Source organism: Leptonotus elevatus, chromosome 4, assembly GCF_054856555.1.
Source record: "Leptonotus elevatus isolate MCC_2025b chromosome 4, RoL_Lele_1.0, whole genome shotgun sequence".
NCBI classification, from domain to species: domain Eukaryota; kingdom Metazoa; phylum Chordata; class Actinopteri; order Syngnathiformes; family Syngnathidae; genus Leptonotus; species Leptonotus elevatus.
The window spans coordinates 7,800,636-7,824,122 of record NC_141242.1 but is presented as its reverse complement, the minus strand read 5'-3'; the positions used below and the strand labels follow the sequence as shown (position 1 = coordinate 7,824,122).

At 40.9% G+C, this 23,487-nt stretch overlaps 1 protein-coding gene across 6 annotated transcripts in view; it reads left to right on the top strand.

The window, feature by feature from the left end:
- Positions 1-362: 362 nt before the first annotated feature.
- Positions 363-23,487, top strand: part of trpm1b (transient receptor potential cation channel, subfamily M, member 1b) — a 43,662-nt gene continuing 20,537 nt past the window's right edge. For 2 of the 6 annotated variants that reach the window (XM_086073662.1, XM_086073661.1), the window contains exons 1-7: positions 8,946-9,124; positions 11,115-11,245; positions 20,323-20,399; positions 21,398-21,593; positions 21,710-21,923; positions 23,057-23,181; positions 23,256-23,427. In XM_086073662.1, the coding sequence (XP_085929788.1) occupies positions 11,174-11,245; positions 20,323-20,399; positions 21,398-21,593; positions 21,710-21,923; positions 23,057-23,181; positions 23,256-23,427 (856 nt within the window). In that variant the 5' untranslated portion in view covers positions 8,946-9,124; positions 11,115-11,173. Of the gene's footprint in view, positions 718-868; positions 974-6,618; positions 6,721-8,945; positions 9,125-9,895; positions 10,004-11,114; positions 11,246-20,322; positions 20,400-21,397; positions 21,594-21,709; positions 21,924-23,056; positions 23,182-23,255; positions 23,428-23,487 lie in introns of those variants that run through there. The other 4 variants (XM_086073658.1, XM_086073660.1, XM_086073659.1 and 1 more) reach the window with 4 other exon arrangements.

The following is a 23,487-nucleotide window of genomic DNA, read 5'->3' as shown; positions in this document are numbered from 1 at the left end:
ACATCTAGATGTAAATACAATTAAATAAAAGCTGGAATTGTGAATTTTTTCCCCTCATATTCATCTTATGTTCTGAAACCCAAATAGCTTTAGCATACAACAAGAACACATTTTCAATTTACCTTGCTGTTCAAATACTTGTGGACGAGACTGTAACTGACCTAGCTAGTTGACAAGACTGCTTACTAAGCAGTTATAGCTAACTGCAAAGGTAAACTTCCATTCGAAAAGGTTCCATGTGCACTCAATGGAACATACGTCATCACGTATGTTTACTCTTCGGGTCACAGGGTGCTTCCAAAGTCACCGGGTGCACGCGTGGGCGTGGTTTCCCACAACCCTTCGCGAAGGCGGAAGTAGTTGTGGGAAAATTTAAGCGTTGATGAAAGCAGTGGCGTCTCGGTTCAATAAATACATACATAGGAACCGTCAGCATACGCCTCGACGTAGTCTGGCGGTGCTGGGTAACATAACGCGTTTTTTTTTGTTTTTTTTATCCCCGAATGACCCCGCAGTGCTGAGGCGAGAACATCCCGTTCGTGGGTTATAAATAGCTCGCCTTGCGTCACCCAACTGCCGCGCTGCTAGACACGCAACGGAGCCGCGAACTGTGCCAGCCACACATCCTCCTTCGCAAAAAAACAAACAAACAACAACAACAAAAAACGCTTATAAAACAGCTAGTCGACGTCCTCGCAGCTCACGTGATTACCACCTGTAAGTGTTACACGCACGCACTCACACGTACACGAAGGGTGGGGGGGGGGGGCTAGGAGGATATCACGCAACAAATGAGTCAAGCACGTTGTATCACCTGGCAACAACACAACTGTTTCGTTTTGTTTTGTTTTTGAATATATCTGCTCAGGAGGTGAACTAAAAAAAGCAGCTAAGCCAAACGTTACAACCTCAAGTCCTTTTCCCCCCCATAAAAGCCACAAGGAGTTGGACCAGTCCAGTTCCAGAGGATGAGGTGAGGGAGGACAGCCTCATTCTGTAGCTATGACCCGGCAATGTTGCATGTAGGTGGGCTGCTGCAAATCAGCTGAAGAAAAAAAACAAACCTAAACATCTCAGCAATGGGTTTAGTGTAAATATTTACAAACAGTCTTGCGGCTTCTGGTGTGTCTGGCCTTCCTGAGTTTGTTGCCCCCCACCACGCCCCCACCCAGGCACAAGAAGAAGGGTGGCGCTTGTGTTGTGTGATTTAATCGTCCCTTTCCCAATGCTGCGACTGCACGTGCAGCTCCGCCGCACCTGCAGCCACGCGTCCAAAGGCCAAGGCTCCACACTCGGAATGACGCATTGGGACGTGTTCGCGAGCCAAAGGAAACGTCCAGTGGGATCGCGGCGGACACATCAAGTTGACGTATGAAGGGGTTCAATGGCAAACCCGTTCCATGAAATGGATTTTCAAATATCACACGGTCCTCGTGAGCAGACTGATAAGGCCAAACGATCCAATAGTCTTAGATGTCTGCCATATTGGATGTGTCAGATATGCAACATAAACTACTTTGGGTAGGAAAAGAGGTAAACCAGGGGTATTATTTGGTTTTTTTTTTAACCCCAATAAAAGCATGTTCAACTTTTGATACATGCTTGGTTTAAGCTAGCTGACAAGAATAGCACCCGGGTATTCCGTGTGTTCTTGCTTGATTCGTACTTTGAATTGGAACAGTACTTGGGCCGCGACTGATGACGTTTCACAAGATCGCAGTGACGTAAGAACGGACAAGAACACAAATTTGCTTTTGTGTCAGTAAGCGGCAATCACAGGTTGCACCCCCCCCTCCAATCTATAATGTTAAATTAATAAAAAAAAAATTAAAGAGGAACCAAGTGTTGCAAATGTGACTCATGAAGGTTAATGCTTTACATCAGGCAGTTTCTGTATCGCCTCAGCAGTTTCCCAGCCAAACGAGACTTCCTGTATATGCGAGGCAACACTTTGACATCATGGAATTTACACAGATTTAAAAGCATAAACAGAGGCTGACGAATGGGCTTTCACTTTTGGAGGAGATTTGTGTGTGTTTAGCTCGAGAGCGGATCAAGTAGAAGGCCGCTTGCTTGTATTGAAGCTTGAAGATCTTCGCCAGCATTATAACATGTTAATCAAAATTTCTGGATTTGATTGACGATAGTTTGCAACAGCAGTACATGACACGGTTCAAGTCGGACAGTCTAAAAAGAGCACTGTGGAAATAAATTAAGATTACAAATTGAATTGTTGAGCAATTTAATAAAATTGCTTCAAATGGTAACACACGATTGAATTAAATTAATCCATCATGAATATATTAAGTTTAATTCATTAATTCACTGCCGTTGACAGCTATAGATGTCAAAAAATAATTTGAACTATTTCTATTAGTTATTTTTTTTCCATTTTTGCTAACAAGAGCATGGAAACCTAGTATAAAGTATAAAATTTGTGATTAATCTTGAGTTAACTAGTCAAGTCATGCGAATAATTACAATTACAAATTTTAATCACCCGATGCCCCTAATTTTGTAATAATCTTTTCTTGTTATTTTTTTTTAAATAATCTTGTTTTTTTTTTAAAGAAAAGATTAGAAAAAATTTGGAGCGTCAGCCGAGTACTATTTTTAATCGTAATTAATCGCATGACTTCACTAGTTAACTCACGATTAATCACAAATTGTATATCTGTTCTAATACAATCTAAAAAAAACACTAGGTTTTCATACTCTTAACAAAAGTGGGGGAAAAAATAAAATTAATAGAAATAGTTCAAATGAATTTTCGACGTCTATAGCCGCCAATGGCAGTGAATGAGTTAATTAGGAGTCCATTAAACTTAATATAGTCACTTTAATTTTGGATGAATTTAACTAAATTACTTTAATTAATTTAACTTAATTAAGTTCATCCAAAATTAATTCAAAGTGAATATATTTAGTTGAATGAACTCATAATTAACTAAACTTAATATATTCACTTTGGATTAATTGAATTGAATCGTGTGTTACCAATTGAAGCAAATATGATTAAGTTGGTCAGCAATTCAACTATATCTTAAATGGGGTATATGCCACGGAGAAGGCGGGACTTCCGACTTCCGGGTTTCACACACCGGCGCTGTGTACGTGTGGCCCTCGTGCCCCTCGGTTGCACGTTCGCGGGGATGGGTGCGAGCGTGTAGCGTCTCTGTCTCAGTTCTCCGAAGCATTTCAGAGAGCTGAACGTTGTGCCCGCTCACGCCGAAGGTGGGGGTGCGAGTGCGTGGCGTTGGTGTGGGTGACTTAACTCAATTGAATAAATCTGGATTTTGAAACCAGGGCAGAACTCTTTGACTATAAATTGAGTTGTACGGTTTATAGTATCGATCACATTAATGGTGGAAAAAGTTTTGACGCGATGTCTCTTGGCATGGTATTTTTTATATCATCCAAATACCTGAGCATGGATGTTAAGGCTTTTTATATCCACTGTATATGCAGAAAGGAATGTGCGAAAGGGAGTCTGACATCCTTAGACAAAGCACGGTACGGAAGAAATGGCCCTGGTGCGAGTGCTCCCTTCGTCAATCTCCAAAATTCCAAAATGATTACCTTTCTGACAATTTTCTCAGTCCGCGAACGCCATCTGTTTGTTTGGGATCGTCCCGTTCCGTCGTAATTACCATCGCAAGCAAGCGCCCACCGATAATTACAACGCTGCGACGCTCAGCAGGATGAGGCAGCCGCTCGTCGACTTGCTTTGACTTGGGCTTTATGGTCTGTAACGCCGCTGAACAATCGGCGAGGAGGCGATTTGCCTGAAGACCGTACGAACGGGCGGACCGCGCTTCCAGCGCTGTAAAGGACTTTTTGTGTTAAACCTTCAGTCCTCCTCAACCGGATTATGCAGAAATGTGAAGATTACACAGCTTTCCCACTCGCTTGATCTTACGAATGGAGATCTCAAATGTGACATGGCGAATACTCTTGCATGAATTGAAATGGAAAAAACTCAAGGCTGTAAAACTTGAAAACATGTTGACGTAATGAGTTTAATCACCTTGATTTAGGTTGTGTTTGTGTTGGCGTTGTTTATCGGCGTCAAAAGTCACCCGCCGGGTCAGCTTCTCAGAACACAATTGGCTCCGTTGAAAGCAAAAAAGCGAAACTGGTAAAACCGGTTTCCTGTGTTACCAAAAAAGTGTGTTAGCGTTAATCTTTTATCTCATTGAACAACTCTGCGTGCAGTTGGGGTGTGTCGATTAAGGCTTCTGAGCGTCATGCTACGAAAGTTGCGGTTGATGCTAAGTGTTCCCCGAGGGTGTAACCCAATGACTCACGGAAGGGAGTCATCTCAAAGGTCACGTTGAATCTGAAGCCAACCCATCTACATTTAATAACTTGATATGTCATTAATTCTGGAGGATCAACCAATTCTGATCAGGCCAATGCCGCCGTCATTGCCGTGCGCTCGAATGCAGCATTTCAAGGCGTGCTCGGAGACAAGAAGTATGACACAATAATCTGGCGCACGACAGGTCTGAGGCTGAAGAGGCAATCAAATGAGCACGACATTTGATTGTTGATTCTGCTTGTTAACGCCCCTCTCGTTTACGTCAATTTCAAGTGCGGCATGGGTTTTTGGTTACGAACTTCAAGATGAAACCAAAAAAAAATGCAAATCATCATCTTTCTGCATAGATTTGAGGATTGTTTGACTTTTTTTGGGGGGGGGGGTGCCTGATGTCTTGTAGGTGTGGTTTGAGGTTTAGGCACTGCTCTTGACCAGTCGGAGGATTGGTTACATTTTGGGTTACAGTTACCACTACTTTTGGGAAAACCTCGAGGCTTAAAAGAAAATTGCCATCGTTTTTACCTGTGCCTAAAACCAAACTGTGGCAGGGTTTTGGTTTCTGGACCTAGATTTGCCACGTCTGAGCTCCAAGTCAGCCAGAGCCCGTTCCAGCGGACTTTGGACAAGAGATTCTGAGAGAGATATTCTGGACTTGTTTACAACCAAACGCAATCATGGCATATGTTGTTTTCCTGTCACGATCAAGGGCACCAAACCCTTTCTCAAAGAAGCTTTGCCAAACCAAAAGGATTTGAGTGGAACAGCTCACACCCAAATGTAAAAACTGAGCAGTCAAGTTGTGTCTGTCGTGGCGACTAATTTGCCCCGGCGGTGCTTTACTTGGAGCGGAGTTCAAGTCTCCCTTTGATCAAACCCCCATCCCTATAAATGTCCGTCTCTGGTGTGTGAGTCGCCACATCTGTTTTTTGGCTTTGTTGGACGATGAGCTGCAAGTGGAAGTTTGTGCAGCTGAGTGCAGGCCTCCGCCGGCCCCCATTTTTTCCCAGCGAGAAGATCTCCCTCACTGCTCCCTGGGAACGGCTTATGGGCTTTCCGCTCGGACGGAACAAGACACTGCAATCACAAACAAGAGTTTTACAAAAAAACTGCAGCAGCCACTTTGTAGGATACGCATGCGATGGAGCCAGTAGTACCAGTGGCTTCCTGCAGGTCATGACATGAACTGTTTTCCTGCACCCTTGTGCCCCGGCATGCGGATGCCCCTGTTAACCTTTGCGCGGGCCCCAGGTCAACGTTAGAAGTTCCCCAATGTCAGCATGTGTTCTCAGAAGAGCAGAATGGAGATGTGCACAGTGAGAAGGAAATTCATGGCACGGATTGATGTCGCGGGAACAGTTTTGAAGGGTGATGTCCAGCAAACCCATCCGCAGGGTGTGCGAACCAGCCTGTTCTTTCGCTGAGGAAGTCGTTCGCCGCGAGTCGCATTCTACTCGGCCACGCCTCGTTCCTGTCTACTTCCCTAAAATGCATATGTGCTGACAGAGGCGCAGCGCGGTACCACTCCCATGAGCAAGCAGACCTCTCTTTCGACAGCACTTCACCAACCGCCCCCCCCCCCCCCCCACCCTTACCCCTGACCCTGTTCTGGCCATCACTGAGCTCCAGACATCAAACTGTGGCTTCTTTTGAGATGCATGCAAGCAGCTTTTAGTCTTGACCTAGATTGCTTCTAAAGCTTCACTTTATTAGGGACAGCGCTGCAATAGGACGTGATCATTTACGCTACATTAGGTTGTGGGAATCTTTGAACGTCTCTCGGTTCGATTACGATTTTTGGATGTGCGATTCGATTCAGTATCGATTTTCGATTAAGAACAATTTTTTTCATTCAAAATTATTTGACTGACAATGATTTTTGCTTCAATTTATAGATGTTCAAGGAATTGTAATGATCTACTCCAGTCTGACTCGCTAATGCTAATTAGCGCGCTACTTACTCAAAAGAATGGCTCCACGCTGCAAAAAACAACTTTTATTGGAATAACTTGATCGTGACTTTTTCCTTCTACTCTCTAATGTGGCTACAACTTAACAGTGTATTAGACCACGTGGAACCACACTGCCCCTAAGTGGCCAAATCGGGTACAACATGAACAGCGCTCCCAATAAAGGCACACACAGACAAAGGCAAGACAGTATAAAATAATTGAAAGAAAATCGATTTTTGGGACATTTAAAATCGATTCTGAATCGTACTAAATGAGAATCGCGATTCTTATGAGAATCGATTTTTTGGGGGCTCACCCCTACTAACTATATTGTATATTTTTGTGCAGGTCGTCTGAACTGGTGGTCCACCATGTGCACTAGTTGTAAGAAGCTGCTTCCTCTGGCCACCACTGGGGACGGGAACTGCCTCCTCCATGCTGCTTCTTTAGGTAAGCATCCCAATTTTAACATGCACTCAACTTTTGACTCCTGAAATCGATTCTGAATTGTACTAAATGAGAATCGCGATTCTTATGAGAATCGATTTTTGGGCACACCCCTGCTCTACATCATTGCTTTTACTAGATGCTAATAATCTGGCTTTAATTTGTTGAGACTGCAGTTTTGCTCTCGTACCATCGGATTCCCAGCTTCTTTATATATTCCATTTCCTTGGTGAGATATATTTTTGGGGCTAGCCATTCGCAAACATATCGCGAGGGGCAGAATAGCCATGGAATTTGGAAACCAACGAAAGGTTTCGTCAAACATCACACCAGTTCTTGGAAAAATGGTCAGTGGGCTTCAACCTGTGTAAGACTTTTCTACCTTCGGGTACTCAAAATGTTGCCGGTGACACAGCAGCAGAAGAAACTGGGGGTTCAGTCAGTATCTTGCTCAAGGATATCTCTTGACATGGTAATGGGTCTCAGGCTCAAACCCACAACCTTCAGGCTGGAAGGTGACCACTCTTATCAACTGAGGCATTCCGCCCAACAATGAAGCAAAAAACATGATTATGACAAATTTTCACCAGGAACTATATATAGCAAATTTAATCGCTAGTCAATCTGGTGACCGGTGGTTGTGCTCTTACTTTAGCTAATGCTTGTTGTTGACAGTTCAACAGTGCTAAACAAGGCAATGCACTCACCATTTTCCAACATGTTAGTTGCTCGGTCACGGCAGCTATCGGAAACTCGGCTTGCATCGGCTCTGACTGGCGACCGCAGTATGAGGCGAGGAGGACTATATTTCCCATGATTCTTAGACACAGAAACAGGAAGTAGTTCTAGTTCCGGCATGACGAAAACATGCCTGCTAGCGGATTGAGAACGCAAACGTGAAAGTAAATAAGGGAGGAATATAACAGTTAAATTCCTTTTAATTGGCTTATTGAATGAATAACAACTGCGGTTGACATACACAAGGCTCAAAATGCGGGAAAAAGTGGACATAACTTGCTGTGACGTGGCGTTATCCGTCCGTCCTTTCGACAACAGAAGAAGAACAAAATGTACCCAGCCAAGTCAGCCATCTTTTTTTTTTTACACTTGTTATGATCAAATACATGATGGTAAAAATTTGACCCTGGTTGCTTTCTATCAATCGATTCAACTGTACTCTGTGAACATAAAGTCGAAGGAACATGTCCTAACATGCCCTACTCATAACAAACCGCCATTTCTTGGCCTCATAGTCCAGCCACGTGTTTGGCCTGTCATGAAAAATGAGACGTCAGCACCCTCGCGCCGTCAACTGTTCTTGCTTTATTGCAATTGTGTTTTTAACCTATTTATTCGAGTGAGTACGCGCTGTTTGCGTTCACAAGCCGCACTGAGGGACTGAACACGCCTCAGTGTGTCTCAGGTGTGTGTGTGTGTGTGTGTGTGTGTGTGTAGTCTGTTTCCCCAGCAACCGGTGTTATTGTGATGAGCAGAGCCCAAAACACGCCGGTTCTATTGTGTTGACCTCCTACACGAGCAGCAGCATACGTCAACCAAGCAGTGCCGTGCCTTCACTCTGTGTGTTTTTGTTGTTTTGAGGTTCACCTGTAATTTGAGTGCAGCAGGTGGAGCCCCCCCCCCCCCCCCCCCAAACGGCGCCTCCTTCTGAAAGGGTGACACATCCAAGTTGTTTTCCCCTTAATCGTTTCCGTCAGTATGTGATTTCTTCTCGTGGTTTGGCTGAACCGATGGACAAAACACAACACGAGCTAAATTATACTCATCACAGAGGGGGAAAAAAAGGATCATCAAGTTTCCCCTGTGACCTCGTGGCCAGAACAAAGAGGCTGCGTGAGCGTTTAGAGCGCCATCGTGTGGTCGAAGTTGAGTTTCCCTAACCTTTTTTTTTTGAGCCAAGGCATCCATTTTTATAGCGCAAAAATGTCCTCCCAAAAAAAGATACATACTGACATAATGATGATCTCGTTTGAATTTAGGTGCAATTTTACTTGAGTTACTCAGTGTGAAATCTGTGCCTGTTTAATGCTCTAATAAAAATATTTTAAAAACGGGATATTGTAATTAAATAATGCTTGACACATTCAGGAAAGGGTAAAATGTTATGAGTGTCTGTCTCCCTTCATTCATCATCTCCTTTGAAGTGTTAAATAATCTCCGCTTATAAATTCAAAGCTACTAACCGACGATAAAGCCTCTTTAGTGTTTGCTTACGCAGAGAATGGAGGTATTATCCATGACAAAAGGCTGTCCGTACACATGGCTGTGTTGAAGTACTTTCTGTGGGATTTTTTTTTTTTGCTGGTTGAAAATGAAATTGTTCTCTCTCTATCATTAGGAGTCAACCACTGGAGGAATGTGTGTGACACTCTTCTCTTCCCCAAATCAGGTAACGTTTGCGTGTGTGATGCAGAATATTATTGTGCGTTAGGATTGTATCTTTGGGCTCATCAGAATCCTTTAAACGCTATCTTTTGCATGACTTTTAAATTGATATTGCTACCGACTAGAATTAGGTTCCATGTTCAATCTCAGTCAAAGGAGAACTGAATGAATTAGTCTTTATCCAACTTGGAACAGTGAGCACGAATTAAATAAAATTAGTTTAAAAACAACAACAACAAGCAAACAAACAAACGTGTTGAAAAGCATGCCTAACAATATGATCACAACAATATACAAAACAGGCAATTGGACATGGAATTTGTGAAGGTCAAGTTTAGTAGAGAAATTGCGACAGTTGCAGCTTGCATCCAATAGAGGGAGTTGTTGGATAAAATAGGCTTCAACGTAATAGGTTGCATGCAAGGCTGATTCAGTATCACTCGATTGGGCAACATGAATAAATAGCAGATATTTTTTTAACAATGATTTTTGTTTTGTTTGTCATGTCACTTTCATACAAGTAGCTATATTTTACTCCAACATTAACTCCAATATTTATATATATATATATATTCCCCACAACGTGTTACTGGTACTTTTAGGGGGAAATACGTCGTAGGTGGTGATAAAAGTTTAATCTGTTCTTTGACCATATTTGTAAACGCTAACACTTGTATCTCAAGTCATCGTTCCCTTATTGAACTGAACTGAAATGCCTTTTCAGTAATCCTTTTTCACTTCAGCCTCAACATTGTGCTCCTTCTGGTGTGTGCAGCATAACCACCAGGGGGCAGTATGATACAGACTCCGACGTCGAAGAGCTTCACAACTCATTCCAAAAGCTGCAATAATATTCGATTTTCACAGAGGATAAAGAATATAGGTGTGTTCATAAATTTACAAAGCCGGTTTGTTTGTAAGATGTGTTAACAGGCCAAACACTTTTATTTATTTTTTTTAAATGTGATTCAAATTAAATGACAAGGCATTTCAAAATAAATGACGCTCTCCGCTCATTGGAAAGCATTGGACTTTGGATTGTTGTAATTTGATTTGTGAGGATTATTTTTGATTACAAAATGTGATGAAATGCCGTTAGACTGCTATAACAACCTGCCTGGTTTCTATGCTCGTCACAGGCAAAAGCAGTACAATGCGTTGTTTGTTTTCACAGAGTAAAGGTGCATTGCGATGTTGTCTATACATAAGATACTGACGTCCACATTCGTCGTCATCAGTCATTTTTTCCTCCTCAAAATACAACTCCGAAGAACGCCGTTCGCTAGCCCATCTATTTGTCTTTTTACATTTTGTATTAGCATTACGTTAGCGGACGTTCCTAAAGCGAAGTTATGTGGTTATTTTAAATACAGCATCTCGTAGTTCTCTTTGTTTTATGTTTAGTTCATCAGTAAACTGAAATTGTGAAAGTTAATTAACAGCTTGAAGACTTTTTTTTGGAGGGGGGGTGGGGGGGGGGGTTCACATTTGGACAACCTGCAGCTTGTTGTTATATTGTCTTTCATTCTCTGACAGCATCAGAGACTGAGTGTTATTTTCAGACTTTTTTTTTTTGTTGATAAAGCTGGGAAAGAACAATCCAGCTCAGTATGTCCCGGCTTTAGAGTGTCTTGTCCTCGAACTTCCCGTCCCGGGACAACCTTTGCCTCTCGGCCCGCTAACTTCAGCTTCACAGCTTGCATGGTCGCACTAAGCCTTTTTCGGGGCTTGTGGTGTGCCAAAGTAGATTTACCTTCAATAACCATTTAATAAAAGCTCTCTCCATTAGACTCGGAGACCGCCGGCCGCATTAATCCCGATTACGGGATGCGCGGCAGAGGAAAAGGGTCTATGTGTCAAGTATGCCATCGAGTGATTTATATCCCCGCTTGGGATGTTGTGTCTTGTCAGTCGGCACTGAGCCGAGTTGAGGGGAGAAGAAGCGCTCGGTCGAGTGTGACTCTCGTTTGTGCCGCCTTGCTTTTTTTCCGCAGTGGCTCTCTGGTGCTGATGTTGGCCTTGACCTCTCAGGGCCGCTACCAGCATCTTCAGCATGGACCCCAAGGGCCCCAGTGGCACCTTCAAGAGGACCTCCCTCAAACGCACCACGTCTGGCTCACAGAAGGTAGGAAACTTTCAATGAGTGGCTGTTCAGTTGGATCGGGAAGTGTTTTTAGGTGACTTCAATACGAGTCATTGTTGTTCACTTTGACAAAATAAGAAATGCTCGTTACGTCACATGCCGTGTGGAGCGCAGTCGGTCAACGTCCGCGCACCGTCTCGACCAATCATATTTCAGGCCCGCTGATCATGTATTTGGCGTTTGCATGTTGTGTGCCGCAAAGCGGACCCTGCCAGCATACTGTTAAGTGAAGCTGTTGCGGGCTTTAAGTAAGAGCAGCTCGCTGCTTTAATCCTTCGTAATGGCCCAGTATGGCCAGCACGGCAGATTAAAAGTCCTGTGATATGTTTTTATAAAGTCTGCTTTCATGTGATTAACACTCCTATTAATACGTCCTTGAAAGCAACCAATGAGGTTTTGTCATTTTGCATATGCGATCACGCGTCTGCTCCCGGTTCGGGCTGGGGCGTGTTCCAGGATTGCGGTGCAAGCGTCGAGTCTGGGAAATAATCATTTGGAAAGAAGAATATTCACAAGAATTATTATTATTTTTTTTTTTTTGTCAGATTTTGCTGCCCTAAATGAATGTCATCAAAAGACTAAAATAGATTGGCCAGTAAACCTTAAAATTGGTACATATATTTGCCAAATCTTTAGTTTACGTGATTTATTTATTATTTTTTTTGAGGAAAAAAAATACAAGAAAATTGATTTTTTTTAAGAAGTATATTTAAACTAAAAATTAATATTTATTATTTTGTTACTATAATTATTCCCTTGTTTTTTTTGTTTTATGTTTGATCCTTATTATGACAATCCAGCTATGTTTTTTAAGTGCTGAAATCTGATCAATTTTGAAAATGATGTATATGCCTGATCTTATTGAGCAATTTAATGGCAATGCAATTCTTTCCGCCATTCATTAAACTTGTATCATAATCGACAGAGCATTCGGATTTAAATATACATTTAGAACCTTGTCACTCAGAAAGGGAATGAGTATTTTTTTTTTCAAATGGATCTTTCAAATTATAAAATATTACAGAATTGGCCATTTTCTGTAAATTATTACATCAGGTAAACGTTCCGGCTAAATTATCGTGTGGACTAACTCATAAAGTTCATTTTGATCTTTTCATACATTCAAACAAAAGTCGTGAATTATGTATTTCACATTATGTTCTGTACTCAATATTTGTATTACCAAGGTTTTTAGACTCGTGCAATCAGCATATAACCATGGCAACATATATACGTAGTTATGTTGGTCAACCCGAACATTTTCTTTACAATAATATATTGCAGTGGTCGGGAACCCGGGTCCTCGAGAGCCACTGTCCAGCCAGTTTTCCATGTCTCCCTCCACCAACACACCTGGTTCATGAACAAGATCGTTATCAGGCTTCTTCTGATTAGCTGATCATTTGAGTCAGCTGTGTTGGAGGAGGGAGACACGGACACCCCTCGAGGACCAGGGTTTCCGATCCCTGAAATATTTTATGTTCCTCCACTAGTCTAAACTCAGCATTCCGTTTTAATATTGCATTTGTGGAATTTGAATTGAGCAGCAAAATCCACCCGTTTTTATTCATCTCAGGGGGCGGCCATTTTGCCATTTGCTGTACAACTGAAAATGACACCTCAGTTGCTCAGGGCTCAGGTAATGACCAATCGCGGCTCAGCTTGAGAAAACAGGTGAGAGCGTGATTGGACATTACCTTCACTCTGAGCAACTATGATGTCATTTCAAGTGGCAAAATGGCCGCCCCCTGAGATGGATAAACACAGCAGGATTTTGCTGCTTAATTCATATTCCATAAGCACAATATTAATCAGAATATGGCGTTGGGCTGCATAGAACGTACGAGATTGGATATGTTGCTAAATATAAAATCAACTGATGCATGCGCCATATAATGTCATTATGGCCACATTAATTTTACTTTGGGGACGTGAAGTATTTCTGTCAGTCTCTTTAAATAATTTTATCTACTCGTATAATGAAATGCCCTTATTTTTCATTTAAAGCAATCATGGTCTTACGATGAAAGAGAATATGATCAATTAGCACTTTAGAATGTCACCCGAATATTCGAAACAACTGCGATAATAAATAATGAGCATCATTTTTTAATAATAATTGTTGATTTCATTATCCAAACTGAATACTATCTCCCCCCCACCCCCCCACCCCCCCACGTTGTTTGTTTCATCCCTAAACACTTTTCGAACGATGCGGTCCTGTCTTAACAAACACGGTCTGTTTCATAAGATCACATGTGAGTCAGTCAGCGCATAAGCCGTCCCCGCTGATCTGTTTGCCCTTTCACGAAGGAACGGCAGCTTTAAGGCTCAGCTGTTGCAAAACAAATCATACTCATATCATCGATAGCCTCAAGTTGGAGCTCCAATGTGCGCAAGTTTCTTTGAAATGACTTCATTTTCCCATTCCATGTTTTGATGTTAAGAATGCACTGATTTGAAAGGATCCACAATTGCCCATTGTGTTGAGGAGATCACATGACAGCGTCAGGCCCAAGTCAGCAGAGAGCTGATGCCTTCAGGCCAGAGGTCAGCATTAGGACTAATCAACATTATAATAAGAAAAATAATCAAATGCAACATTTGCTTTTTTTTGTACCTGAATTAAATATACATTACTGGGTTAAACTAAGAGGATTTGTTCACTATATTTTGCATAATTGTAAGATAGTTAACTCATTCGCTGCCATAAATTCATTTGAACTATTTCTATTAGTTTAACTTTTTCTCCTCACTTTTGTTAACAAGAGTATGAAAACCTAGACAATTTTTTTATTGTACATTTAAAAGATTAAAAAAAAGAGAAAAGATTATTAAAAATCAGGGGCGACAGGCGATTACATTTTTTTATTGTTATTAATCGCATGACTTCACTAGTTACCTCACGATTAATCACAAATGTTATATCTGTTCTAAATATACAATAATTACCCCCCCCCCCCAGGTTTTCATACTCTTGTTAACAAAAGTGAGGGAAAAAAAAGTCAAATTAATAGAAATAGTTCAAATAATTTTTTTACGTCTATAGCCGTCAATGGCAGTGAATGAGTTAACAAGTGTGCTTGAATAAAATATTTCACTTTGGAATCTGTTGAAATAAATGTCACAAATAAATTTAATTAATAAAAATAAATGAGTCCTAAAATCAGGATTGTATTTTCAACTCATGAATATTTTTATTTGTAAATTCAATATGTAATCTAAATCTAAATCTTTTATTTATTTATTTTTTATTTTTTTTTAGCTAAGATGTGCCATCAAATGCTTTTTGATAACAAAAGAAGGGAGTCCCATTTCAACATAAGTTGTTATCTAAATATTATATTATATTATATTATATTATATTATATTATATTATATTATATTATATTATATTATATTATATTATATTATATTATATTATGTCAAAGTTGTGTTCATCACAGGCAACATTGTAGGTGCCCTTAATGGAGCTCTTACGATGTACTGTATATAATCTCAAAGGGATGTAACGGTATGCTAAAAATGACAGTGCCTTGGGTTAAATTCATGGTTGGGTATACAGTAAGGGAACAAATTACAAAAGAAACGACTTTTGTTTTTCACGAACGGTAGACTTTTAATGGCATTCGAGATTAAACCTAAAAGTTAGTCTTCTTTTTAGGAAATGGAGCATGCAGACAAATGCAACAGCATTAGAACAGAGAGAATTATGATGCTGTAAAAATAATCATAATGGAATTTGGTCATGTTTTGGCTCCACTTCAGGAGCCTGCGAGAGGCTGTTTGAATGCCACTGGATGTTGGGTTTGGATCACATGTAAATTGTTTTTTTTTCATGTTGCACTAATAGTCACATTGCTGTGTCATTTCAAAGTAATTAACAAGTTTGGCATGTTAAGAGCCAGAAGCTTACTGACTAAGCATGTTGCTAAGAGTTTTAGTTCTTGTCCTTTGCCTAATATGTTCTGTGTCGAAACACTAATCATCCGCCAATCTTAAATGATAATTGCCCAAAATGTATGCGGATGATAATAAGCATTTCAGAAACGGATGGATGGCTCCCTGGTTTTGAATTGAGCCAAGGGGCGAAAAAAAAGTGGCAGCATTCAATGACATGGAAGGTCACATTTCGCCTTTAGTTTGACACCTTTTCAATCATGTTGATGAAATAATAAATTGTTTAAAAAGACAGTTTTGAACAATTCACAATTTACAAAATATGTATTATGCTAAAGCGCTTAACCCTGCAGTCACGAAAAGCCACAACCAAACGTGTCACTATTATAAATATAAAAAATATAATTTCCTAACTCTGCTTCCCCCCAAACCCCCAGTAGCAACATTCTTGGGGGAGTAGCCGCTTTAAAACGTGTCTTATGACTGCGTCCACTGGCGAGGCTAATCAGTGACATGTTGCTCTCATGTGACGGCTAACTGGATTTTCAAACCCAGGATGACAATCGAGCGCATTTACGCTGAAGTGAAAACAGCTACGTTCACAGTTAACGCAAATTTGTCTACCACGAGGCCGTTATCTCGTGGGGCAACCCCCCCCCCCCCTTTCCCCACTACCACCACCAAGTCAAGCGCAAGCCGGAGAAAGGCGGCTTTTTATTCGGCCCTCGTGGGATCCAACGTGGCTCTGAGATATTCCTTAAACAGTAAAAGGATTCCACACGGGTTTCCTTCCCTTCACGCCGCATCAAACTCCAACCACGCCGCCGTTGAGCGGCAAAGCCGAGCAATTAGTGGCTTTTATCTTCAACCCTGGTGACATCACATTCCACACAGGACCCCCAAATCCTTTATGACCAATTTCAACTCGCGCTTATTCTCCTTTCACAACAATCACAGGACACACGCACGCGGATTGGTCAGAATTTTACGCAAACATTCTTCGCTGAGCAGAATGAGGAAACTCCTGAACACACTTTGACTTGATTTGTGCGTTTCTGTGATATCTTATGCGGTATTGTCGCCGCAGTGGAACAAATTGGCTGTGATCGACTTTCTTGCTAAGCTTGCGGGTCAGGAGACCTGGCCCATGTGACTGCAGCACACAAAGAGGCGAGCAGAGCAGAATATTCGCGACAGACTAATTATTGAAAAGGGGATTGTCAATTGCCATTTAAAAGCTTCCATATCAAGAAGTGGTCTTTCTCAAAAGATAAATATTACGTTTTCAGCTGATTACAATGTCCTAAATCAGTGACGTCAATGGACAATTTTTAAAAATGTTTTCACTGCAGGTCATTTGCCTTCCTTCATCTGCCATAATGACAAGCAAAGAAATCATAATCATATAGATCAGATATTTGTTGACATTCATATAAAAGTAATACAGCTTTGTGTTGAACTACACAAGCTCATGACATTACCGAATGAACAATACTGAGCTCTTTTTAGAAAAAAAAAAAAAAAAGGAACGACACAAGCTCACATTTTACACTGACAAGATCAGTATTATTGCAGTATAATGTGTAATTTTTGCCATTTTTGTTTGATTTTATACTGTGAGACTTTTTCTATTATAAAGCATGTGTTTTAACTCAATAAATCATCTGTGTCCAAACTATGGTCCGGGGGCCATTTGCGGCCCGACATCCATTTTTCAGGGGCCCGCGACATATAGTAAAAATGGTATTTGACACAGTTAAAAATAAAAAAATAAAAAGTTTGGAAATGGTCAAAGTAAGATGGGAGGGTGTTGAAAAAAGTAGGTGCCACTATTACAAATAATTTGGTTTATATACTGTAGCATTTTTCTAGATATACAAAAACACAAATTATTTATGCAATTCTTTAGGACTTAATGCAATTTCTCTTCATAACATTACGTGGCCCTTGCATCCTTCTGATTTTCTGATGAAAACCTAGATTTTTTTTATTGTACATTTATAACAAGATATAAAATTAGCATGTGATTAATTACGATTAAACGGCCATTATTTTTAATATATTTTTTTTAATTAGGCCCGTCAGGCGATTACATTTTTCACTTGTTAACTAATGATTAATCACAAATTTTACATTTGTTATAAATTTACAATATTTTTTTCCTAGGTTTTCATACTCTTGTTAGCAAAAGTGGAAACACTTTTAAACTAATAGAAGTATTTAAAATAAATGTTTGACGTCTATAGCCGTCAATGGCAGTGAATGAGTTAATGCAATCCCGTCATACTATGTCGAGCAAAAAAAAGTGGTCGGGCGAATATGTCTAATATGAATTCACTTGTGTAACAGAACGTTTGGCGTTCCACAGGGTTCAATTCTGGGGGCTGTGCTGTTTTCATTCTATCTGCTGCCCCTGGTGGTCGTTTTACCATTCTCTCTCTCCGTATTCATTTTGTTGGCCAGTAAACTCTACACCTATGTCTAGAATTGAAAAAAGATGACTAATTGTATTTTTCAAGAAAGAACAGTTCAGTGATGAGGTTCAGGACCTCCAACAAGGCCTTTGTCTAGATAAAAGATACATTCAACAAAATATACTCCGAACTTTGCCAGGGTGTGAATGAATACTTTTGGTGAAACTATAATTTCCAAAGTGCTCATACTAAGTAGTGAAATTTCAATCCACCCTCAATCTCTCTTTATCTGGTTGTGTTTGCTGTTTCCTAACTGCCGCATGTTTGGAATGAATGTTGTTTATTGTGCCGAGGCTTGTCTTAATTCTCGTTAATTTTCCCCGTGTGACACAACGTGATCCGCCAGCATATCCAAATCTTCAAGGTTTTTAGCTAAGCGCTCGGAGGCAGCTCGAGCGAGGCAGCTGCTTGGAGTTTTCACGGCCTGGGCCTAATGAGTTTAAGTACGCCGAAGCAACTGCGTCACGTCGGCCAAAACCCTCTGAAAATGCGTTTTGTTTTTCTTTTCTATAATTAACAGCGTCCCCCACAGCGTAACCAAAAAGTGTCTGGATAGGGACATTTCAATTTGTCTTTTCTAGCAACACCAAACAACCCCCCCCCCTTCCACCCAACTTTTTTTTTCCCACACTGACTCTCAAGTGTTCAACCATAAAAGGAATACTGGTGCAACCATTTCACATAAGGAAGGTTTTCAAATATAACTTCCAGCTCAGCTAATGCCTTCATATGCTTTTGCAAGCACCACAAAGCCCTTGATAACTTAAATAGTTTATATTCATAATAATAAATAAATAAATAAATGTTATTGCAAGATTCACACACTTTTAAATAATTGCTAAATTCACACACTTTTAAATAATTGCTAAATTCACACACTTTTTGTTTCTGTCATTTATCAACATATAACCTCCAAAACTGCTAATTATGACTGACATGAAGACATTGCGGCGACTGTTTGGCGTTATCTTCTCCACCACCAGAATGCGGTGGAAATAGAGATTAACTGCAATTAGTATTGACTGACCTTGCCCCCAGCTGGAGAGCGGTCATGTCTTAACAAGGCGCCCTCCAAAAGAATGCCTGCATCCAATTCTCTCAATTATGCAAATTTGGGTTGAAATCAAAGTAGCTGGAAATGATGGTGGTGAGTCGGGGGGGTTAGGAAGGTGCTTGTTTGTAAATGAAAAGCCGGCTAACATCAACTCGTCGTGGCGCACAAACAAACGTCTTCTTCCACACCGCTGCGAGGGCAACGGCAAGAAAAAGAGTTTGAACAAATTGGGAGATTAGGGGCCGCTTATCAAAGTAGATTTATTGTGCCGGGTGAAAATACCCTGTGGGCATGGGGATGGGGGTCATGGGACTCCCAAAAGGATTACCTTGAACTGGAGTCATGAGACTTGGGCCGAACAAAGAGCCCGCTCACATGCTCATCATATTAGCTGGCCCTCATAAAGTGAACAAGTGTCATGTCCTGTGGGATTCAGTGAGGCTGCAGCAGCAGCAGCTCCAGCAGCAGCAACTCCAGCTCCAGCTCGCTTTTCAGCTTCTCACTGGCGGCTCTGCACACTCGGATCAAAAGTTTGGATGTAAGTGGAACTACTGCCATGCTTTAAAATACTTCTGTAATGTAGTGGCGGAAATATAAAGTTAGAAAGGGAATTTATTTGTGGGCAACAGGTTTATTTATAGAATCATCCACACTGAGAGACAAAAAAAAAACAAATATGCCATTTAAATATATTATTATTATTATTATTATTTAATATAATTGTTTGCTTTTAACTATTTGTTTATATGTCCTATTGAAGTAATTGTTTTTCAGCTACTTAATATTGATTACATTGTTGTTGGTTTTTTTCTGTTGTTTTTTTTTAAGAATAAAAAAAAAGATTACATTGTTTTGATGGGGAGAAAAAAAATGGGTTAAAAAGAAAGCAAACCGTTAAAGATACTGGTCATAGCTACAGTATTGTAATGTTTTAATTTAATCATCAATATTCCGATATTCACGAGAATCCATCCATCCATTTTCTTCACCGCTTGTCCTCACAAGGGTCGCGGGGGGGCGCTGGAGCCTATCCCAGCTGGCTTCGGGCTTTAGGCGGGGGTACGCCCTGAACTGGTTGCCAGCCATAAAAGGAGCAAAATACTGTTCCATGTAAAACGACAACAATTCAAAAATAGCTACTAAATATTTTGTTGGGTTCAAAACAGAGAACAGTAGCATCCTTCTTGTGATTCCAAATCACAAGACATCCGTAAGAATCCATTAGTCGTGTCTTTCAGTTGCACTCCCATGATCTTAAAAGTTGACATGGAAAAAACAAAAAAACAAATTAAGTGTAGGAAAATTTGTCGAAGCTAATGAAGCGATGAAAACAAAGTTCCTGTTTTTCCACAGTTTTTCACTGCTGCTGCCAACGCTTTCCTGGAAAGCGGAGCTCCCATTGCTCGACTTGTAATTAGTCATTCACGCTCGACAATGGCACAGAAATGTTTTCGCTCAACTCAGGTTATTTTCTGCTCCCAGCTGGAAAGGCATCAGAGGAGATGAAGTTTTGCGGACGCAGTGTGTGGCCGACCGCTTTTGTGTGATGAATCTCGGCGGCGGCGGCTCCTGCCGTGACAAAGAGTGACGCAAAACGCTTTTGTCTTTTTTTCTGCCGTTTTTCTTTGCAGGCGCAGCGAGTTTGGATTGAGAGGACGTTTCTGAAAAGAGAATGCATTCACATCTTTCCCACCAAGGACATCACCAGGTAATGGTTTTCCAAATATGGATTATCAATTTGTAGGAAGAAGAAACTGTTGGATTTATTGGCATAGTTTCTTTCATAGAAAATGGCAAAATATATATTTTTTTAAAATAAGTTTTTATGATCTATTTATCTCTATTTTCTATTATTATTATTATTATTATTATTTATTTGCCCAAAACTGGTGGTGAATACTAACTAACTTTGCGCTAACTTTAGGGTGTGGACTGAACTACTTTAAAAGGGGATACTTGACTCATTGAGCCATTTTCAACAGTAAGAAGATAATATTTCTATAATTAATGTGATAACTTCATTATTTTTCATGAACAATTAATACCTTTAAAAGCGACTTTTTTTCCACTTGGACATCAACTGTGCTGAAGAAACAGGTAACGAGCAATTATGGCTCAATTTGATGACAAACCCCAGAAAATAGGTGAGCTATGATTGGTCGTTACAGCAAGTGGAATGTTTTTTTTTAAGGTCTTAATTGTACAAGAAAAATAATGAAGTTATCATAAATTAAATATCAACTTTTTACTGCTGAAAATGGCTCAATGAATCAAGTATTCATTTAACCTTCCCTATGGGGAGTAAAAATATACCAATATACCAAAACCATACTGTGGAATTGATTTCAAAATGTTTAAAAGACCCCAATTAAAGTAATTATTATTTCATTTGTGTGCAGCATAACAGCTAAATGCCGCTTCACCATGTTTACTTTGAATTCCAGACTCCACTCATTGACCCAAGTCTGCTTTATATTTATTCAACATTTCTTTTAACATATTCTAAACCAAAGCCGTTCCCTGAAAGCAGCCTAGTCCAGAATGTACCGAATAAAAACGACTCAATCCCCAAAAATGCCTGAAAAAAATCAAATTAAAAAAACTAATCTAACGCCACTTAAACAGGACGTGTTGAGAGTATGCCACCAAAAAAAAAAAAAAAAATTCCACTTGACTTGAGAGTGAGTCTTGACGCTTTGCGTTTAGATGCTCATGCGGTCAGCTGACAACGCAGCACGTGGCCATCCCGCCCGGGGCCAACTCTCTGGAGGAAGCCCAGCAGCTGGTGCAAATCGACACCCACAAGGACAAATGGAGCGTGATCAAGCACACCAGGACCTACCCGACGGACTCCTACGGCATGATCGAGTTCCAGGGCGGGGGCTTCATCAACAAGGCCATGGTGAGAGAAAGGGAACTGCCTCTAAACTCATTCACTGCCAGTGACGTCTATAAACGTCAAAGGTCTATTTTAATCGGGGAACCTCACGGCCTTTTTCCCGTCCTCTCCCACGCTAGTACATCCGAGTCTCCTACGACACCAAACCGGACAACCTGCTGCATCTGATGGTGAAGGACTGGCAGCTGGAGCTGCCCACGCTACTCATCTCGGTGCACGGCGGCCTCCAGAACTTCGACCTCCAGCCCAAACTCAAGCAGGTTTTCGGCAAAGGCCTGATTAAAGCCGCCGTCACCACCGGCGCTTGGATCTTCACGGGCGGAGTCAACACAGGTGCGGACGGCCTCGGCAATAGCTCGGGATAATTCCGTTTACCGTTCACTTAACAAATAACTATTAGTGACATTAGAAGATTAGCCCTGCACTCAACTGTTATTACATAATGCTTCTGTAATTTCCTGGCTGGGAGGGGGGAGGGGGGGCAGGGGGGGTGGGTACTGACCCATTGTGACAGGTTTAAACACTACAATTAAGAGCTTTTTGAGAGCATAATTCATCGTGAATGTGATGTTTCACATATCATTACTTCAATAACACCTTCACTGAGGTGCACTCAGAGAAATTATCCACTTTGGCTGAATTGGGTCCAAACGTTCTCATCTATTAACAAAAACGAATGCATCTTTGCCCATCTATGAAGTTCAGTGATGTCAAATGACAGGCGAAGTCGTTAAATGACTTTCCTGTGTATCCACCTTTTGCCATTCATACTAGTGATAGACTGATATCGTTTTTTCAATATTAGTAGTCAAGGGGGCCGATAAGCCATATTTCAAGTTGATATTCAAAAGAAAAAATATTAGCGTCAAAATAAAAAAACATTTAAAAAAAAGTTTTCTTTTCATTTGAAACGTATACATAATTGACAGTTTTCTTTAAAATGCTAACAAAAAAATTGCAGGGAGCTTCCAGGGCCGTCAGCATGTGTTAATTACGCTAAATTAAAAACTAAGCATGTAAAGTTTTCGACTGTAAATAAAGTTTTCCCAAATTTTCAACATCATTTCTTCACTTTAACATTTAAAAATATATATTTTTTAAAATAATTTGAAAAAGTGTAGGGAGTTCCCAGTGTCAGCTTAATTTTTTATAAAGTTGACATTTAAATCTCACTGAGCGACAAATGCATGTCGCTAAATGCATCTCATTTTGGGTTTTCGTCAGGGTTCGTAAAAGGTTTCAAAAGTTCTGCGCAGACAGTGAAAAATTGTCTGAATATGTTCAAAATGTCTTTGCGACAAGTGCAAACTGTGAATATCCTGATGAAAACCCTAAATTTGCCACCGGTCTATCCCTAATTGATACAAGACATGGTCGTGTTTATTTTTGGACACTTTTGCCTGGAATTGTGCCCTGCCATTTTCCTAAAGCAACAACTTTTTTTTTTTTTTTTTTACCTTTCTTAGGCGTGATCCGTCACGTGGGAGACGCCTTGAAGGACCATTCGTCCAAGTCACGAGGAAAAGTGTGCGCGATAGGAATCGCCCCGTGGGGCATCCTGGAGAACAAAGAGGACCTCATCGGGAAAGATGTGAGCACCCAAAGCCGAAGCTCACCCATCGCGGGGAAAAAAAAAAAGCAGCTGATGAGAGCGTCTCCTTTCAGGTGACCAGACCCTACCAAACGATGGCCAACCCGCTGAGCAAGCTGGCCGTGCTCAACAACAGCCACTCGCACTTCATCCTGACCGACAACGGCACCTGCGGCAAGTACGGCTCCGAGGTCAAACTGCGCCGCCTGTTGGAGAAGCACATCTCGCTGCAGAAGATCAACACCCGTAAGTGACGACTAATGTGGGGGGGGGGGGGGGGGGTCTTTCGTGACGCGCCAGATTTGT